Source organism: Pleurodeles waltl, chromosome 10 (assembly GCF_031143425.1).
Source record: "Pleurodeles waltl isolate 20211129_DDA chromosome 10, aPleWal1.hap1.20221129, whole genome shotgun sequence".
Lineage (NCBI taxonomy): Eukaryota > Metazoa > Chordata > Amphibia > Caudata > Salamandridae > Pleurodeles > Pleurodeles waltl.
The window spans coordinates 159,400,590-159,418,135 of NC_090449.1; the positions used below are offsets into that span (position 1 = coordinate 159,400,590).

Consider the following 17,546-nt stretch of genomic DNA (forward strand, 5'->3'; position numbering starts at 1 on the left):
CCTCTGCAAGGGGCTTTCTAACAGTCTTTGGGTGGGCAGGAGGGGGTCACAGTACTCGCTGGCTGTGCTGACACCACCTCATGACTGAATGTCCGACTGAACATCTAAGTCGGTGTTTTGAATGGAGACCACATCTCCTTGTTTGGGCTCTTCCTGTGCGTCGTCCTTCCCAAAGATGTCCGGGGTGTGTTCTTGGGACTTATGCACCATCTCAGACCTACAAACTCTTCTGTCACAAAGGGTCTTCTTTGATCTGAAGAACTCCGAGGCATTGCAGGGAGCTTATTGATGATCGGGAGAGAGGCACAGGTTACACACCTGATGATGGTCTGCGTGGGGGAATTTGAAATGGCACAGAGGATAGAAACAAAATGGCGTCTGTTCCCTTAGCTCAACAGTCTCTTCGGTGCTGCATGAAGTAAGGCCCGAAAACGAGCAATGCCACCCTGGAAGGTGCTCGGTTGGCAATCGACCTGATGATTGGATAGAACAAATGTAAAGGTGGAATTTTGCAATCAAAATAACAATACCATCAAATAAAAGAAAGACTGATGGAAAGTTTCGGGCCAAATCGATTCGAAGACAGAGCGAAGATTCACACGTCCAAACCCGACGGTGGAGAGAAAACAGTCTAACAAAGACTTGATGCCCATCAGCAGCATCACCGAGGCGTCACTTGATCCTGTGCCTCGAAAATGCTTCTTCGAAGAAAAACAACTTGTAACACTCCGAAACCAACACTAGATGGCAGGAGTATACAGAGCATGTGAATCGACAGCACTTTATGCCAGGAACAGATGCTTATTGGGTAAGTAACATTTTCCTTGCCTTTTGAAGAACTGGGAGTGATGTAAAAGGCAGCTAACTGAAGCACGAAAACTGTGTTCTCATATCTTTGTTTCTCTATGCACAATGTGCAATAGCATAAAGGAACAAGAAGTTTAGGGAGGCCACCTGCATTTTTTAATTTTTTTTTATAATATGCTCTTGTTATTTCTCTGTCCTCTATTCTAGACACGAGGATGGTACAGTACGATTCTGGGATGCCTCTGGAGTTTCACTGAAGCCACTGTACAAACTCGGCACTTCCACCATCTTCCAAACCGAGTGTGAACACAACGACAGCCTGAACCACAGCTGTGAGGAAGAGTGGCCACCCTTCCGCAAGGTACCAGATATGTTGTTGCTTGTGCCATGCGAAGGCATTGAGTGGGGGAGCCCGGCCTTATCTTACTGTAGGAATAGATCAAATTAAAACCATATTTTGTTTGAGTGGGCAGATGGGAGGGGGAAAAAACCAAAGCTGAAACTGGTTGATTTGAAGTGAATGAAGAGGACCTCGTGGAGGTTTTGATGGCCTCACGCCCCCTCCCCACCTAAAACTCCTCTTGTGCTTGTCCCTATTTCTCCCTCTACATGCTTGTTCCCGCCGCTGCAATAAAGGTTCCCAAGTGGTACATCAACAACAGTTGGTTGTTTTCTGCGCATATACTGTAGCGTGGCATTTATCACGATTTTACCATATCAAGGTTTTCTACTCTGAGGTTTGTTCCTTCTTTGAGGGATGAAAGCCTGCATTAGTGCAGTCAAGTGTTAATGGGATGCTGGTGAGGAAGAGTGTCTGGTTAACCCTGTAGAAACTAAGTGCGGGTTTTTTCGGAATTCAGTCCTATAAGTAAGAAGGGGAGGCTGTTAATTTAACAACTGTGTAGTCTTTTATATTCTGCCGACTCCCCATTTTGGCAACGAAGCTCTCGGAGGTGGATTTAGTGAATCTGGCAGTCGTGACTTTCTGGAAAGCAGATGGGTTTCTGAAGTGCATCAATATGGAATGTAGGCAGAGATCTGACAGGATGCTGGATGGGTTTCTCTTGCTCCACCATTCATAGATGTTGAGTGGGATGTAGTTTTAACTTTTTCATTCCTACTCCTGCAAGAACGTACCTCTGGAGTGTTGAATCGTGAATGTCTATATGGGTTTGTATATGAAGGGGAGCAGCTCTGCTCAGACTAGGAAATGCCTAAAAAGTGCAATTGAAACATCCTCGCTCAAACGTTTGTTCCAGTATCTTGTTCACCTCGAATCTCATGCCCTTCCACTTGTACCACTCTCCTCACCCACCTGATACCTCAAGTATCCAGTCTACGCTCACTGTACCCAAGTGCATTGACACTGCTACAAGTAGTGTGCTTTGATATACTATAAACTCCATAACCAAGCGCGCTACTTTTAGCAAGGTTATTTATTCATTTTTATTTAAAAAATAAAGTTCAGCCCATTCCCCCTTCCCTTTTTCAGGTGCTCAAGAGACCTCTGAATGACAGTAGCCGCAATCTCCACCCCGTGATACAGTTCTCCAATGCTCTATTAAAACATAAAAACAACATCTGTAGGAAAGCGAGGCCTGTGGCACACCCAAGGTTTTGCAGATGCAGTGAGAACACCAGGCAGAGGCACTCCTGTGAGGGCTGGAACTAGTGTTTTGTCAGAAATGGATCGCAGATGTACAGACTTGGAGCCCATACAGGAAATCTCTAGACTTTCTTTGGCTTCAGCCACTGCAACAGCTGGGCTCTTTCCGCTGTCTCTTCCTTTCTCTCGTTTTACATGTCTTTCCCGCCCATGTACCTTTCTCCTCTTCCCTTCAGCACGTTTCCTTGATGGAGTTTTTGGCTCCCACTGGGCTGTAACCATGCTGGGCTTAAGCAGAAACCAGTGCTGGAAGGGATTCAACTCTGGCCAGGCTGAGTTCTTAGATCTACATTCACGTGACTACTTCGTAAAACTTGTCACAAATCAACATTGTTGCAATAAACCGAGAGAGAAAGTGCAAAGTACTTTCTTGTTGGCACTGTAGATTTCGGATAGTTCATGTATCCGTTGTGTGTTCACCAGTGTTCTGTGGTCAGCCATGTGAGTTTTTTTGGGCTCTTCCACACTCCACCATCCTCTATCACCAGGAGGGAAGTAAACTAACTCTAGTAAAAGTAAAAATGTTACACAAACCTATCAAGAAGTGGTAGCTGAGTGCTACCACAGAATTTAAAGTGCATCATATGGTGACATATGAATGATGCCTCCCTACTCGTTCTAAAAAAATTCCTGGCCACCAATTCTTTGCTGGCTGCTGCCCTTGGGAGGTAGTGTGTATGAGAGTCCATATCCGTGCTAGACAAAAGCAAACTTAAGTACCTGCATCCGAGGAGCTTACTGGCTGTAACCCCTGAAAAGTATTGCTTCATTGGCCCTTCTTTCAGCCGGAAAACCTAGTCCCAGATGATTTGTGGGCCACACACCAGCTTCTATTTCACCAGCTGGAGAATTAGAGTGGTGAAATCGAAAGAAGATTAGGCAGAGTCAGCAGACGCAAGCTTGCTTTGGACCCTGCCCAACCAACCATGTCTTAAAGCAGGAGGGGTGCTTGGATGACTCACCCTGCTTCCCCAGCCTCCCTTGAACATTGACTTCAACTCACCCCCTTCCTACACCACTTCTTCAACAGCACTCACATTTGCTGTAGTAAATGAGAGCATTAATCTGCATTAAAGGAATTCTGGGCTTAATTTGACCCGGAAATAAAACTGGTCAGCGTGGTTATTCCCCATTCTGTGGGGTTGGACTTGTAATTTCATGGTACTCCGTTACTGCACAGTACCAGGCTTTTGCACTCCATGGGCACCATGCAGCTGTTTATCGGGGCCTTTGTAAGTACCTTGGTTTTGGATGCACAAGTAGCAAAACAGGAGAGTGCTATGCATTCACTATTCCGTATTGAGAAAATGATGTATGGATTAAAAACTTGTCCTTTCTGAATAGAGTAGTGTATTAATTTACTTGCCTCCTTGTGTGATGATGTGAATGTTTACAAAGCCTTCCCTGTGTACTAGTCTCATAATTACACCCAAATCTTATTACTGTTCTAATGCTGGAGTGTCAACTGTAGATTGCTCGCCCTTTAATCGTTGTTTAATGCTATGCTGTTGTAAGATGGACTTGGCCTTCGGAAAGGGCAAACTGGAGAAAATAATTCACACACAGCAGGAATTTTACTGCTAGGAACTCCGTTGTGCTTGACATTTATTTACAGTTTGCACAGTGACTCTACCCATGCACTGAGGATTCCATCTACTTGGAAATTACATTCCTGTACTACTGATTGGACATCACCTTCTTCAATTGACCCAGCAGTTCAGAGTCTCATGATCATGTAATTGTTTGAAGACCTTTGTTCAAGTTTATTCAGCTCTATATGAAACTGGAGCGTCGTAGGTACAACTCCATGTAGTAGCTGGTATTTTTGATTGCCTAATCTTCTGAAAGGCAGACAAGGATGAGGTTGAGTTAGTTTCATGAGAGGCAAGACTGACACATGACTAATCATTACCAAAAAGTGGGGGTGCTGCAGCACCCCCAAAATATCCATGCAAGAGTACAGAAGGTGAAGGAACAATATAAATATATTCAAATTTTACTATTACTTTGACACATTTGTGGTGCTCTCTAGTGTCTGGCAATGGCTTCTGATAAACTGCTGCCTATTCCTTCAACATATAGATTGGTGTTTACTTTTCGTTTTCTATCTGCACAGATAGAGCATTTTGTAAGGAGAACTATCTGATAATATTGCTGGGGCAAAGGGAGTGTGAAAGGAAAGGCTGTAAGGTGTCATATTTTACTAGCACACACCAAAATGTAAAACTTGTAAATTAATTGTAAAATTATTTCAAAATACGTCAGCAGTTAATAAAGCACAAACGAAGCACATATTTTGTAATTCTGAAGTGTGAAGAAAACAAAGATTTTAATAGGATCAAAACAAATCAAGCCACTTTACTTAGAGATGTGCAAACAATCAATATTTGCTGAAACCAAATCATCATTTGTTGCTATGGTTTTATCAGTAAAACTGCAGCTCGGTGTGAATTGTGTGGCCATATCCATGAAAAATGTGTTATCTGTAAAAGTGATAGATTTGCAATAATATACACCACAAGCTAAATATCAAACCCGTAGCGCACTCCTGCTGATTGGTGTGCCTTGATTGCAATATTGATTAGTTGTGCGACACTTGGATTTTTCGTGATCCCTGTTCCTTTATTGATCTACTTGTGTGGCTGTAGATACACATGCTCTGCATACTCCTTCCATCTAAGTTTGGGTCCGAAGTTGTGCAAGTTGTTTATCTTCTAAGAAGTCTTTCTAGTCACGAGGTAGTGACTCCTCCTCTTGGTCATAATGCGCATGAACATCAACTCCATTGTTAGATTATTTTCTCTCTGCCATCTGATTCAGACGTGTGTGCCTTCGTTCTGTTTTCGACTCCGTTACGGTTCGATCTTTGGTTCCACTTCTAGTCCCTTCCATTGCTATGGTTTACATTCACATTTCCCAATCTGCACGTCAATTAACGACCTTGCCGGTTTGATCCAGACCAAAGCCTTTTGGTGCACCACCCTTCAAGGCCTACCTTCCAGCTCCATCTCAGTTTGCATCAATGCCCCACTGGTGATAGAACGCATGCCTTTTCAGTTCTCATATTGGTCTGCCTGCCTGCTTTGCCATGCGGAGTACCCTTGCACGGACCAACCCTCTGTGTGCAAATTGTGCTTGAACCCAGAGCACAAAAAAGTCAACTGTGAAATGTGCAAGTCTTTATGATCCAAAAAGACACTTTGGTATTGTAGAGCACAGCGCCTCAAGATGTCTTACAGAGCCACCAACGACTCTCCCAACATTTTCTGTAAGAAGCATGCCAAGGAGCAGCCATCCGTCGAAGAAGAGAAGACCTTCTCTGTTGTCAAAGGTTCCAACTCCGATCTCTAAATGGCGGACATTACACCAGCTCAACCTGTGAGTTCGGCACCTCTGCCCTCCAGCCCAGGTGGACTAAAAAAAACCTTTGTCACTTCTGGTCGCAGAACTTTAGGTCCCTAGTCCACCACTGCAGTCTAGCCAGGGTCCGCAGCGGAAAACTGCTTTGGGCGCCCGCCCTTGGGCCTTGCGCCGAAAACACTTTTGAAGCCATAACCTTCAGCATCAGCCTCCTCGTACCAAGACCAGCAGTCTGTACCATCTCAACCTTCGGTGCCGAGCCGACAGTCTACTCCGACCACCTCAACGAAGACTGCACCTTCCACCTCCAAGCCAAAAGCTTCGGAGCCGAAGACATAGAAATCAAGGGAAGAAAGCCCACCAGAGACCAGGGAATATTTTTTTTCTCAAAATAAGAGGGTGGGGTATGTCCATACCTCCACCCCAAATGAATGGAGCCAAAGTTGTTCTGCCCACTAGTGGGCAGATGGAGCAATTACCCCTGATCCACACCCCGGGAAGGGGGGCAGAAAGGCTACTAGATACCAGGGAATTTTAGAAAAAACAAAAAATAGTGGGGTGGTGGCTACCAACCAGTATAGGCATGGTTATGCCCCCACCCCAACTGAAGTGGGTAACAGTCTTTCAGCTCTTCCCCCCCCTCACACTAAAACATTTTATCCCAGGGCAAGCAACAGGACATTGGATTATTTTGGGTTTTGGTTTTACATTTGGGCCATGAGAACTTGGCTAACTCAAAATCGTCCCATTTGGAATGGTGAGGGCTGCACTTTTTGAACTTTGGGATGCTCCCATGTAGAAAACTGCACAAGACCTAGACGCATCTGAAAACTAAACATCTGGGTGATTCCAGGGTGGTGTGCTTCACGTGCACCCCACACCATTTTCTTACCCACAATGCCCTGCAAACCTCCAAGTTTGCTGGAAATCGCACATTTTTGTGATGGAACCTACCAGAATTTGCAGGAACCCACAAAATTCCTACCACCCTGCATTGTCTCATGTACACCGATAATAATTCTGCTGCACTTGTCAGCCTAAAAATGTTTTAGGACCCACTTTGGTTCCTCCTCAATTTCGACATGTTTTTGGCTCTTCCCTGTCACAGGCACTTGGCCCACCTACAGAAGTGAGGTATCATTTTTACCGGGAGACTGAGGGGAACGTTGGGTGGTAGGACATTTGTCCCTGTGCGGTGATCCCACACAGAAATGTGGGGAAAATGTAATTTCTCTCGTTTTTTTTGCTTAAGCTAAATATGAGGTTTGCTGAGTATTCTGGCTAAGAAAACATTGGGGGATCCACGCAAGTCACACCTCCCTGGACTCCCTTGTGTGTCTAGTTTTCAGAAATGTCTGGGTTTGCTAGGTTTCCCTAGATGGCTGCTGATCCCAGGGCCAAAAACGCAGGTGCCCTCCCCTCCCCCCCCCCCCCTGCAAAAACAGGTAGTTTTTGTATTTGATAAGTTTGGCCTACCCACACAAGTGAGGTACCATTTTCATCTGGAAACTTGGGGGAACGCTGGATGGAAGGAAATTTGTGGCTCAATGTAAAAATGTGATGTGTCCATGTTGTGTTTCCTGTTGCGAGCATTAGGCCTACCCTCGCAAGTGAGGTACCATTTTTATCAGTAGACTTGGGGGAACACAGAATAGCAAATCAAGTGTTATTGGCCCTTGACTTTCTTTGTTTTTTCCTTCCAAATGTAAGACAGTGTGTTCCATTTTGGAAATACAAAGGTTTTCTTGATACCTATTTTTCACTCTTTATATTTCAGCAAATCAATTGCTGTATACCCGGTATAGAATGAAAACCCATTTCAGGGGGCAGATCATTTATTGGCTCTAGATACCTAGGGTTCTTGATGAACCTACAAGCCCTATATATCCCCACAACCAGAAGAGTCTGGCAGAGGTAACGGTATACTGCTTTAAAAAATCTGACATTGCAGGAAAAAGTTACAGGGTAAAACGTGGAGAAAAATGGCTGGGTTTTTTTCACCTCCATTTCAATATTTATTTTATTTCAGCTGTTATTTTCTGTAGGAAAACCTTGTAGGATCTACACAAATTACCCCTTGCTGAATTCAGAATGTTGTCTACTTTTCAGAAATGTTTAGCTGTCTGGGATCCAGCATTGGTTTCACACCAATTCCGTTCACTAACTGGAAGGAGGCTGAAGGCACAAAAAAATAGTAAAACTGGTGTATGTGCCAGTAAAATGCCAAAATTGTGTTGAAAAATTGGGTTTTCTGATTCAAGTCTGCCTGCTCCTGTCCTCCTTTTTTTTCTTTTTTTTTTTCTTTTTTTTTTTTTCTTCTTTTTAAATGAACTTTTTGCTGTATTTTGGCTAATTTCTTGGTATCCTTCAGAGGAACCCACAAAGTCTGGGTACCTCTAGAATCCCTAGGATGTTGAGAAAAAAAGGACCCAAATTTGGCATGGGTAGCTTATGTGGACAAAAAGTTATGAGAGCCTAAACGCGAACTGCCCCAAATAGCCAAAAAAAAGCCTGGCACCTGAGGGGTAAAAGGCCTGGCAGCGAAAGGGTTAAAAGACAACTACCACCAGACTCACTAGTTGCCCACCACAGCACGCAAGAGAGCCACCTCCCAAGCCACTGAAGACATGCAGCCTTCAGACAAGGAGATCAAGAGAGTAGACATTGCGAGAAACAGAGTTGCAGCACATGCTGCCAACTACTGACTTATTTTCAACGCAGGAGCTCTCCTAGCACGCTGTGACTGCACCGACTGGGACGAAATGGAAGAACTACCCCAGTATCGCCCGGAGGAACACAAACATGGTCAGCAGTTCGTTTCGCCAGGACAAATCATCACAAATGCATCCATATGGTGTGCAGTAGATATTGCAGGGACCGCAGCAAGGGTACTGAACACCAGTATTTTACTTAGGTGCTACACCTGATTTAGAATCTCTGGGTTTAAACCAGAGGGCCAGCAAGCTGTATTAAACATGCTCTTTAACAAGGAACACCTTTTCGGTCCTCTGGTGGTCTCTATATTAGAACAAATAAAACAAGGACACTGAGGGCAAAAGCCATAGCTGCACTTCAAACACCTGCTTCCTGTGGCACTTTTCGTCAACCAGCTTACCGTGGAGCCTTCAAATCTACCTCTTCAGAGGCATCCACCTTGCAACAAAAACACTCAAGTCTCCTGCTCAAAGGGCTACTACCGTGGCTCCTTTAGAGGTAGTAATACCAAAGGTAGAAGTAAGGGTGCCTCCTCCCTGAGGAGCTACATCCTCCAAGCAGTGACTTCCCTCTCCTACCCCACCGATCATGTAACACCTGTTGGGGGTAGAATGCATTTCCTTTCAACCTGGCATTTCAAGCGCAACAGACAAGCAGGTATTAGCCATTATCGAACATGGCTGTTGGCTGGAGCTCATCATCATACCTCCCAATATTCCACCTCGCCTTCACATGCTCTCGCATAGACATCAAGCATTACTGAAGAAGGAAGTTCGAGCTCTTCTCAAATGAGCTATAGAACCTGTCCTCCTTCAACATCAAGACTCGGGGGTATGCTCTCTGTTTTTCCTAATCCCGAAGAAAGGACAGGTCCTTAAGGGCAGTCTTTGACAAATCCATTGTATCCGAGCACTTCCACATGGTCACTTTAAAGGGCGCAATCCGTTTCTTCAAGAGGACAATTTTATGGCAGCACTAGACCTAAAGTATGCCTACTTCCACATAACAATACACCCAGCTCATTGGCAGGTAAACATTACCAATTCAGAGTTCTCCTGTTCAGGGTCACCACCGCACCCTGAGAGTTCACCAAATGCCTGGCAATGGTAGGAGCTCATCTATGCAGACAAAATGTCCACATATTCCCTTATCTGGACGACTGGCTTATCAAAGCCAACACTTCATCAGTGCTAGCAACACACTCTGGCAATAGATCTTCTCCACGGCTTAGGGTTTACTATCAACATTCCCAAATCTGACCTACATCCGATGCAGGTTCAGCTACATTTAGGGGCAATCCTAAACACACAATTAGGATTAGCCTACTCAATCGCATAAGAATCCAGATCTTTTAGGCAACACTGCCCTAGTTTCAAACAAACCAACAACTTACAATGAGGATGGTCATGCATCTTTTAGGGATGATGGCTTCCTGCATTGCCATAGTTCCCCATGCCCAATTACATATGCACCTGTTAGACATGGCATTCTTACCATTGGGAATTCCTTAATATACTTTTTTTTAAGCTGTAATTCATGATCACAGAGCAGTAGCTGCATCATGTTTAGTATCTGGAATGGTAATGATAAATCCACTTTACTGGTAAGGTCTGATTTTATTATTACTATTTTAGAAATGCCACTTCTAGAAAGTGGGTATTTCTCTTCCCACACTGTCCTGTGTGCCTACAGCCTCCCTCCAATTCACATCTGACCTGGGATAGGTGACAGCTACACTTGTGCATTCTCTCCAGACTCACACAACAGGCAGGATGCCTGGCTGCATCTGTATTCAATCTGCATGGTGATGGGTCTTCCTGGGGAGGAGGTTGGGAAGGGCTACCACCTAAATTTCAATGGGGTAGTGGCCAAAGCCCACACAAAGGAGCAGACTACCTCCCACTGAAAGTCTGGGGCTGGGCTGAAAGTGGGACCTGTGCACTGCAGAGAAACCTTTTTGCAGTCATCCCCCACATCAGACACTTTTTAATATAAGTACTGGGTCTCTGACTGCCTAAAAACGTGCACTTCTGGACTTCAATAAAACTCTGCTGGAGTAAAGATTGCTGTACTGCCAGAATCACCACTCTGCCAGGACTGACCATTGCCAGAGACTGCTGCTTTTCCTTATTCTGCTGATCTCTGCCCTGCCAAAGACTAAAACCCAGAGTGACTCTACGTGCTTGTTGGTTTGCCCCCTGTTATGTGGGAAATCTCAGGGAGATCAAAGATTTCCTCCCTGTGTGGCTGTTGCTGAATTGTAAGCCATGAGACTTGTATCTTCCTTCTACAGCATCCCGCTCCCCAGCACCGAGGGACGTGCTCTCATTGATCAACCCAGGAGCAGTGCTTCCCGCTCTACTCATCACAAGCCTCTCCGACATCAAAATACTGGTGGACTTCCCTGACTGACTGCACTGCAGCGCGACTTGTCTCCCAGTGCCGCAGGGAGAAGTTGCTGACAGCACGAGCGCCCCACCTGGTTGCTGCATTGCAGCCCGTCTTGCCGTCTAGCACTGTAAGCCCCTTGTGAGAGACCCATGACATCCGGACAGCTGCTTTGCAGCGTGACATCCTCCCTGCACTGTGGGCCGGAGGATGAGGCCCACAGACGGCCATTGCAGGGGCAACAATTGCTGCAGGTGCTCGAGCTAAGGGGTGTGTTGAGCCCTGAGCCTTATTTCTAATGTTGCACTGCAGAGCTGAATTACCATAAAGGCTCTAAAAAGAGCACAAGTGCACCTGGCACTGCCTTCCCATTTATTTCTGCAACAGTCGTTTCTCCCGACCTATTAATTGGATTTTTGTCATTTTGGTATTTGTTTACACAGATAAATAAGCTTTATTTTTCTACACCTGTGTGGAGTCTTTTATTGGTGTTCCCTATGTGATTACAGTGTGTGTTGCAGCAGTACTTTAAACATTGCCTTCTAAGTAGAGCCTGCCTGCTCTGCGCCAAGCTACCAGCGGGTAAGTAGAGGTCAATTAGAATTGTGGAACCTAATTGGACAGGATGTATACCTCTGCCAACTAGAGAACCAATCTCTAACAGTGCCCACTACAGTAATGTCTAGCTTAACAGTGATCTTAGTCACAGGGTCAGTTGGAGGATCTGGTGTAGATAGACCGCCACACTCACTGCTTTCTGCAATGGTGGAATGCCACCAACCTGTTGAAAGGGCAGCCTTTTCTCATCCCTGTTCCCCACATCACTCTCACAATAGACACATCCCAGACTGGAAGGCGTGCACATCTACAAGAACTAAGTGCAGGGTCTCTGGAATGCCATGCATTGGACTCTACACATCCACTACCTAGAGCTTCAAGCTGGTCACTTGGCATTGGAAGCATTCCTACCTCACCTAACTCGAAGGGTTGTCCTAGTCTGAAGGGACAATATGACAGTCGTATTACCTCAAAAACAGGGGGGTAAAATGGTCTCCACAACTGTCACACCATCTTGAATTGAGCTGTACATCGCAACATTGAGTTAGCGGAATATCTTCCGGGAACAGAGGATGACTTTGCAGACCTGCTCAGTAGAATGCAGCAATAATCCATGAATTAGAACTCCACCCACAAGTCCTCCTTCCATTCTTCCACAGGTAGGGTTCCATCAAACAGACCTTTTTGCAAACCCAGAAAATGCAAAATGCCTAAACTTTGCCTCCGGGTTCCCACACCCACTATCCAATGACAACGTGCTATGGATGAGTTGGCCAGGGATATTTGCCTATGCTTTTCCACCTCTCCCACTCCTCACATTGCTGGTTCTGAAGCTCAGGCAAATGTATCTCACAATACTAGCAGCTCTCACCTGGGCTTGTCAGCCCTGGTTCACTACACTATTAGGCTGCTCTGCAGTTCCACATGAGAAGCTTCCCAGCAGGCCAGAACGTCTCACACAAAACTATGGGCAAATCAGGCACCCAGAACCCAAAACGTTCAACCTAGCAATTTGGCTCCTGAGGCCATAGAGTTTGGTTATCTGAACTTACCACAAGAATGTATGGCTGTACTTAAGGAAGCACATAGACCCACCTCTAGGGCCTGCTATGCAGCAAAGTGGAACTTTGTGTTTGCTACTGCCACTCAAAACACATTGGCCCCTTTCAAAGCCATGGTACAAGACATTGTCTGCTACCTACATCACTTACAAAAGACTGGATTAGAGTTGACATCTATATGGTTACATCTAGCTGCCAGGCTGGCCGTCCCCAAAATCGATAGCACCTTTTTATGGGTGAACACAAAGTGCTCCGTCCATTCTGTAATCTCTCTTTGGGCTTGAAACCACGCCCATGCCACGTCAGTCATTTACATTGGTTCGTGGGCTTGCCTTTTAAAATCCGCTTGCTTTCATTTGTGAAAGGTATACATACGTCATGCCTTTTCCGGTGTTTAGCCCACCTACACAGCACCGGTAAAGTACCAAAAACATACGAGGCTCGATGTTTTCAGCCTGGAGTCCGGACTACTTTCTGTTTAGTTTCCACGCAGCGCAATTGCGCTGCGTTTTTTTTTTTGTTTGTTTTTTTTTGTTTGTTTTTTGCTTTACAACGCTAATAGCTCTAACTCGAACAAATTCAAGACCCCTTGCATTGAAAATGCTTGTTTTGTTCAAGCTTCCAGTTATTGAAGCCTTTATGGAAGGACTCAAACAAGTTATTTCATCTTTGGTTCCCCCTGCACCTTTCTTGAACCTTATTTTTGTCCTTACAAGACTCATGGGTCCCCCATTTGAACCTATGCACTCATGCCCTCTTCAGTTTCTCTCTTGGACAGTGGCATTTTTAGTTGCCATCACTTCACTTAGACGTGTTAGTGAGCTCCAGGCTTTAACCTGAGAATAACTTTTATTTTGAATACAGAGACAGGATGGTTCTTCATACTAACCCTAAATTCCTATTTAAGGTAGTCTGTTTCCCCTCAATCAATCCATTGAATTGCCAGTTTTTTCCCCTCAGCCAAATTCTGTTGCAGAAAGGTCCTCTCATACATTAGATGAAAAAGAGCACTTATGTTATATATTGTTAGAACTAAAACTTTGTGACAGTCTAAGCAACTTTTTGTCACTTTTCACCACCACACAAAGGCAATCCCATATCCAAATCGCGCATAGCCAGATGGATAGTAAAATGCATTCAGACTTGCTATGCTAAGGCTAAAAGACCTTTGCCTGTTCCTCCCAGAGCACACTTTACTTGAAAAAATTGTGCATTCATGGCCTTTTTTTAGGAAACCCAATAGCTGACTTATGTAAAGCAACTACATGGTCCACATCACACACCTTTAACGAACATTACTGTGTGGATGTTTTAGCACACCAACAAGACGGTGTAGGTCAGGCAGTGAACGTACTCTTTTCCAAACAATTACAACACCCAAAGGTTAGCCGCCGCTTATGATGAGGACTGCTTTACAGTCTATACAGAGCACGTGTACCTACCTGCACACATGCCTAAAACAGAATGTTACGTACACTTTAAGCATTTGTTCATGGCATGTAGTGATGTAGATTCACATGCACCCAACCTCCTTCCCAGAAGCATGTGGCCGTTCCAGTTTTTAACTGTATAATTTAGCATGGTCATCTCTCTACTTACACATACTATAAAATCCTTTCTCACCCGCCTGCGAGAAAACAATCTAACAATGGAGTTGATGACCATGCTCATCATCACCAAGAGGAGTCACTCTACCTTGTGACTCAAAAGACTTCTTTGAAGAAAAACAACTTGCACAACTCCGGACCCAACAGTAGATGGCAGGAGTATGCAGAGCAAATAGATGCTTACAGGGTAAGTAAAAAATTCCTTTTTAGCAGCAGCCACACGCTCACAATTGTTTCATGCCACTGAACTTGCCTGGTATATTATGTTGGGTAACCATAATATGAGCCTGACTGTATCAGCCCTAGCAGTTATGCTTTACTCGCCCATCCGGAGATGACCTTATTTTTTAACTTCCTAGGGGATCAGTATTTTGCTGTAATGGGTTTGCAGGATCCAACAAGCCCCTGGGGGCATCTATAGCAGGCGTGGCCCTAACTGTGCAGGTGAAATTTAGGTTCTGTCTATGTGGATGTACAATTGTATATGGACCCAAGTTTACATTGTGACTTATATTGATACTTTGTTTCTAATCTTGAATAGGTTGGCTGTTTCGACCCCTACAGTGATGACCCCAGACTAGGCATCCAGAAACTGGCCCTCTGCAAATACACTGGCAAGATGGTGGTAGCAGGGACAGCAGGGCAGGTACAGCAGTTGATATTAAATCTTCTACCTACCTTGTTATTAAGAATCACTGGACTGAAAAAATCCTCCACTCTGCATTAGTCTTACAATTTTTTTTACCTGTGTCTTTGCACATTTACTATGCTCTGCCCTTAAGGTTTGGCAGCTAACATAACACAAGGTGACATTCCAAGCAGTGCAGCAAAACCAAGTCCTGGTGACAGCTGGATATCAAAGTACTAAATGAACATGCCTTAGTGCCCGCTCCCCTTTATGCCTTACGATGCCTGACTCAGTACCAGAATATTTAGATGATTGGTATCATGTTTCGAGATCTGTATCTTCACATTGAGTAGGCTTTGCGTAGATGCAGTGGCCAGAAGGATCCTGGTTCCTAGGCCAGAGCATGGCAGGATACTGATCTGTTGGTAGACAATCAGAGCAATATGGCCTTCTTATGAAAAGGAGTCTGTTTTGTCTCCGTCCTCTTATCTCTGGTTGCAGTAATATTGCCATCATTATTGCAATTACAGGAGGGAGATTAGTTATTCTGAAGCTTTGTCACTGCTGTGCCACCAACTAAGCTCTGGTGGACAGTTGCTGGCATGCTCGTATATTTACCTTACTGCATATGTAGTACAAATCGCACTACGCAAATGTATTGGATTAGTGTGTTGTAATGCCTCGGTGGAGTTCAGTTTAGCTGTTTTGAATTTACTGTTTCTTTAAGTGAATTTAGTAGAGAAGTATGCTGAAATGGAGCGGGCATTTCTCAGCATTTGGGTTGTGGGCATGCCCTTGACATTGTATTTGTGCCACTAGCTAGCTTTTTTTTTTTTTTTTTTTTGCAAAGCTTGATTTTGATATAGAAACAAGAGAAAAGGTTTCCATGCTTAGGAAAGAACGATTGAAAGTGAGCAGGAGGCCAGCGCTTTGCTGGAGTATGAGTCTCCTATGCAGCAGTTATTAAAGGTAGGCCTGGGTGATTCCTCATAGTGTTGTGTGGAAGTTGAGCCTGGGGTATCCCTATCGGGGTTGGCGAGTCGGCGGGGTGTAGTGTTGGCTTACAGTACAGCAGGTGTTAGAAGTAGGATTTATGTTGGGCAGGTATGTCTCCGTGAAGTGCTCTCCAAGTTGTTCGATTCTTTATTTTGAATTTGAAGATGAGCACCGGCACTTTCCAAAGCAAGAGGACAGAGTTTTAGAACAATTGCAGAGAAAGCCTGGCCTGTGACGGTGACCTTTGGTTTCTTGCTTTCTTTGCAAAAGAACATTCTAGGGAGAACTGTCTTTTCCAGCACCAAAATACAAGACTAAGTTCCTAGAACAGGAAATGCTGACAGACCGGTTGCTTCTGGTATGGTCTCGTTTGGGTTATGTCGCAGTCTAGTGCTTCTCGTGCATCTCTCAACAAAGGCCCTTATGTGAGCCACCGATTTATTGAGGTACATACACCTGTCTTGTATAATGTAAAATGTTCTCTTAACTGTGTGCACAGACGTACATTTACACAATGCTGAGTGGTGTTTCCAGATGAATCAGTGCTTTAAATGGGCCGGTACTCTCCGGTACTGAGTACCGGCACTTTTTTATTTTGAGAGAGAGAGTACCGGCATATCTCAAGAAAAACGTAATACTTTTAATTGGAGAGTACCGGCACTTCTCAGAAACAAGCAGGTACTCTGGTACAGAGTACCTGCAGTTCTATTTTTCCATTTAAAGCACTGGATGAATGTAATTATGCACTTCAGCAGTCTTCTGGTTTGGTGCTTTGAAGATGCCCGACTTCAGTCCCTTAATTATATGGCTGCTGATCTAACCTTCATCCTTCCTCTGGTATGCTCCTCTGGTGGCCACTACTGCTACTTGTCAGAGGCTTCATTAAAGCCCTAATCGGATCTCTTTTGGGAGACGAGTGAGGTAAAATCCTCCCTCCTTTATAGCGTTGTGTTCCGAATAAAGGCTCCTCCTGCCTCCTGTTTTAAGTGGGCAGGTAAGAAGTAGATTTCACCTTGCCCCTTTTCGTTGATACAGGTCCTGATAATGGAGCTAAGCGATGAGAAGTCTGACCACATGATCAACCTTGCCACAGTCGACCTCCTGCAGGACCGCGAGGGCTTCACGTGGAAGGGGCACGACCGGCTGACCCCAAAGAACGGATCCCTTGTCTTTGCCCCCGGCTTTCAGCCGTCCCTCTTGGTGCAGTGCATGCCCCCAGCGACGGTAACCGCGGTTACTCTGCACTCCGAATGGAACCTGGTGGCTTTCGGGACCAGCCATGGCTTTGGCGTTTTTGATTATCAGAGGCGAAATGCAGTGCTAGCCAGGTGAGTACACAGTACCAAAGTAGATGGCGGTGGCCATGCCCCACGTTAAAAAGAAAGAACGTGAATCGCTTTCCTACTGGTGCCCTGCAAATTGAAATGATTTATGAAGTGAATTTGTTTGAGAACAGGAGAAAGTTTTTTTTTTTTTTTTTTTAAATATAATTTATTTCTGTACCTTTTCTTGTTTTACAAGAAGAAAACAATAGCAAATGGATATTCCACTTTGAGCCTGTTATTGCAGATACCCAATAGATGGGGCAACATGGTCGAGCCTGATGTAGAACAGGTGTGGTGCTGTATGTATTTCCAGGTGAAGCATATAAGTTGTGGAATGTGTAAATAGTTTTCATATTTCCTCAGCCTGCTCTGCATAGCCCTACTTTAGTAATCAAAGATTTGTATGTCACCCTATGCTTTAGCCGTTTGCATGGG

General features: G+C 44.7%; 1 protein-coding gene across 2 annotated transcripts in view; it reads left to right on the plus strand.

The window, feature by feature from the left end:
- The window catches only part of LLGL1 (LLGL scribble cell polarity complex component 1), a 261,337-nt gene that overhangs the window by 189,614 nt on the left and 54,177 nt on the right, over positions 1-17,546 (plus strand). For both annotated transcript variants that reach the window (XM_069210096.1, XM_069210097.1), the window contains exons 12-14: positions 1,015-1,168; positions 14,704-14,808; positions 16,822-17,114. In XM_069210096.1, coding sequence (XP_069066197.1) covers positions 1,015-1,168; positions 14,704-14,808; positions 16,822-17,114 — 552 coding nt within the window. The remainder of the gene's footprint in view (positions 1-1,014; positions 1,169-14,703; positions 14,809-16,821; positions 17,115-17,546) is intronic.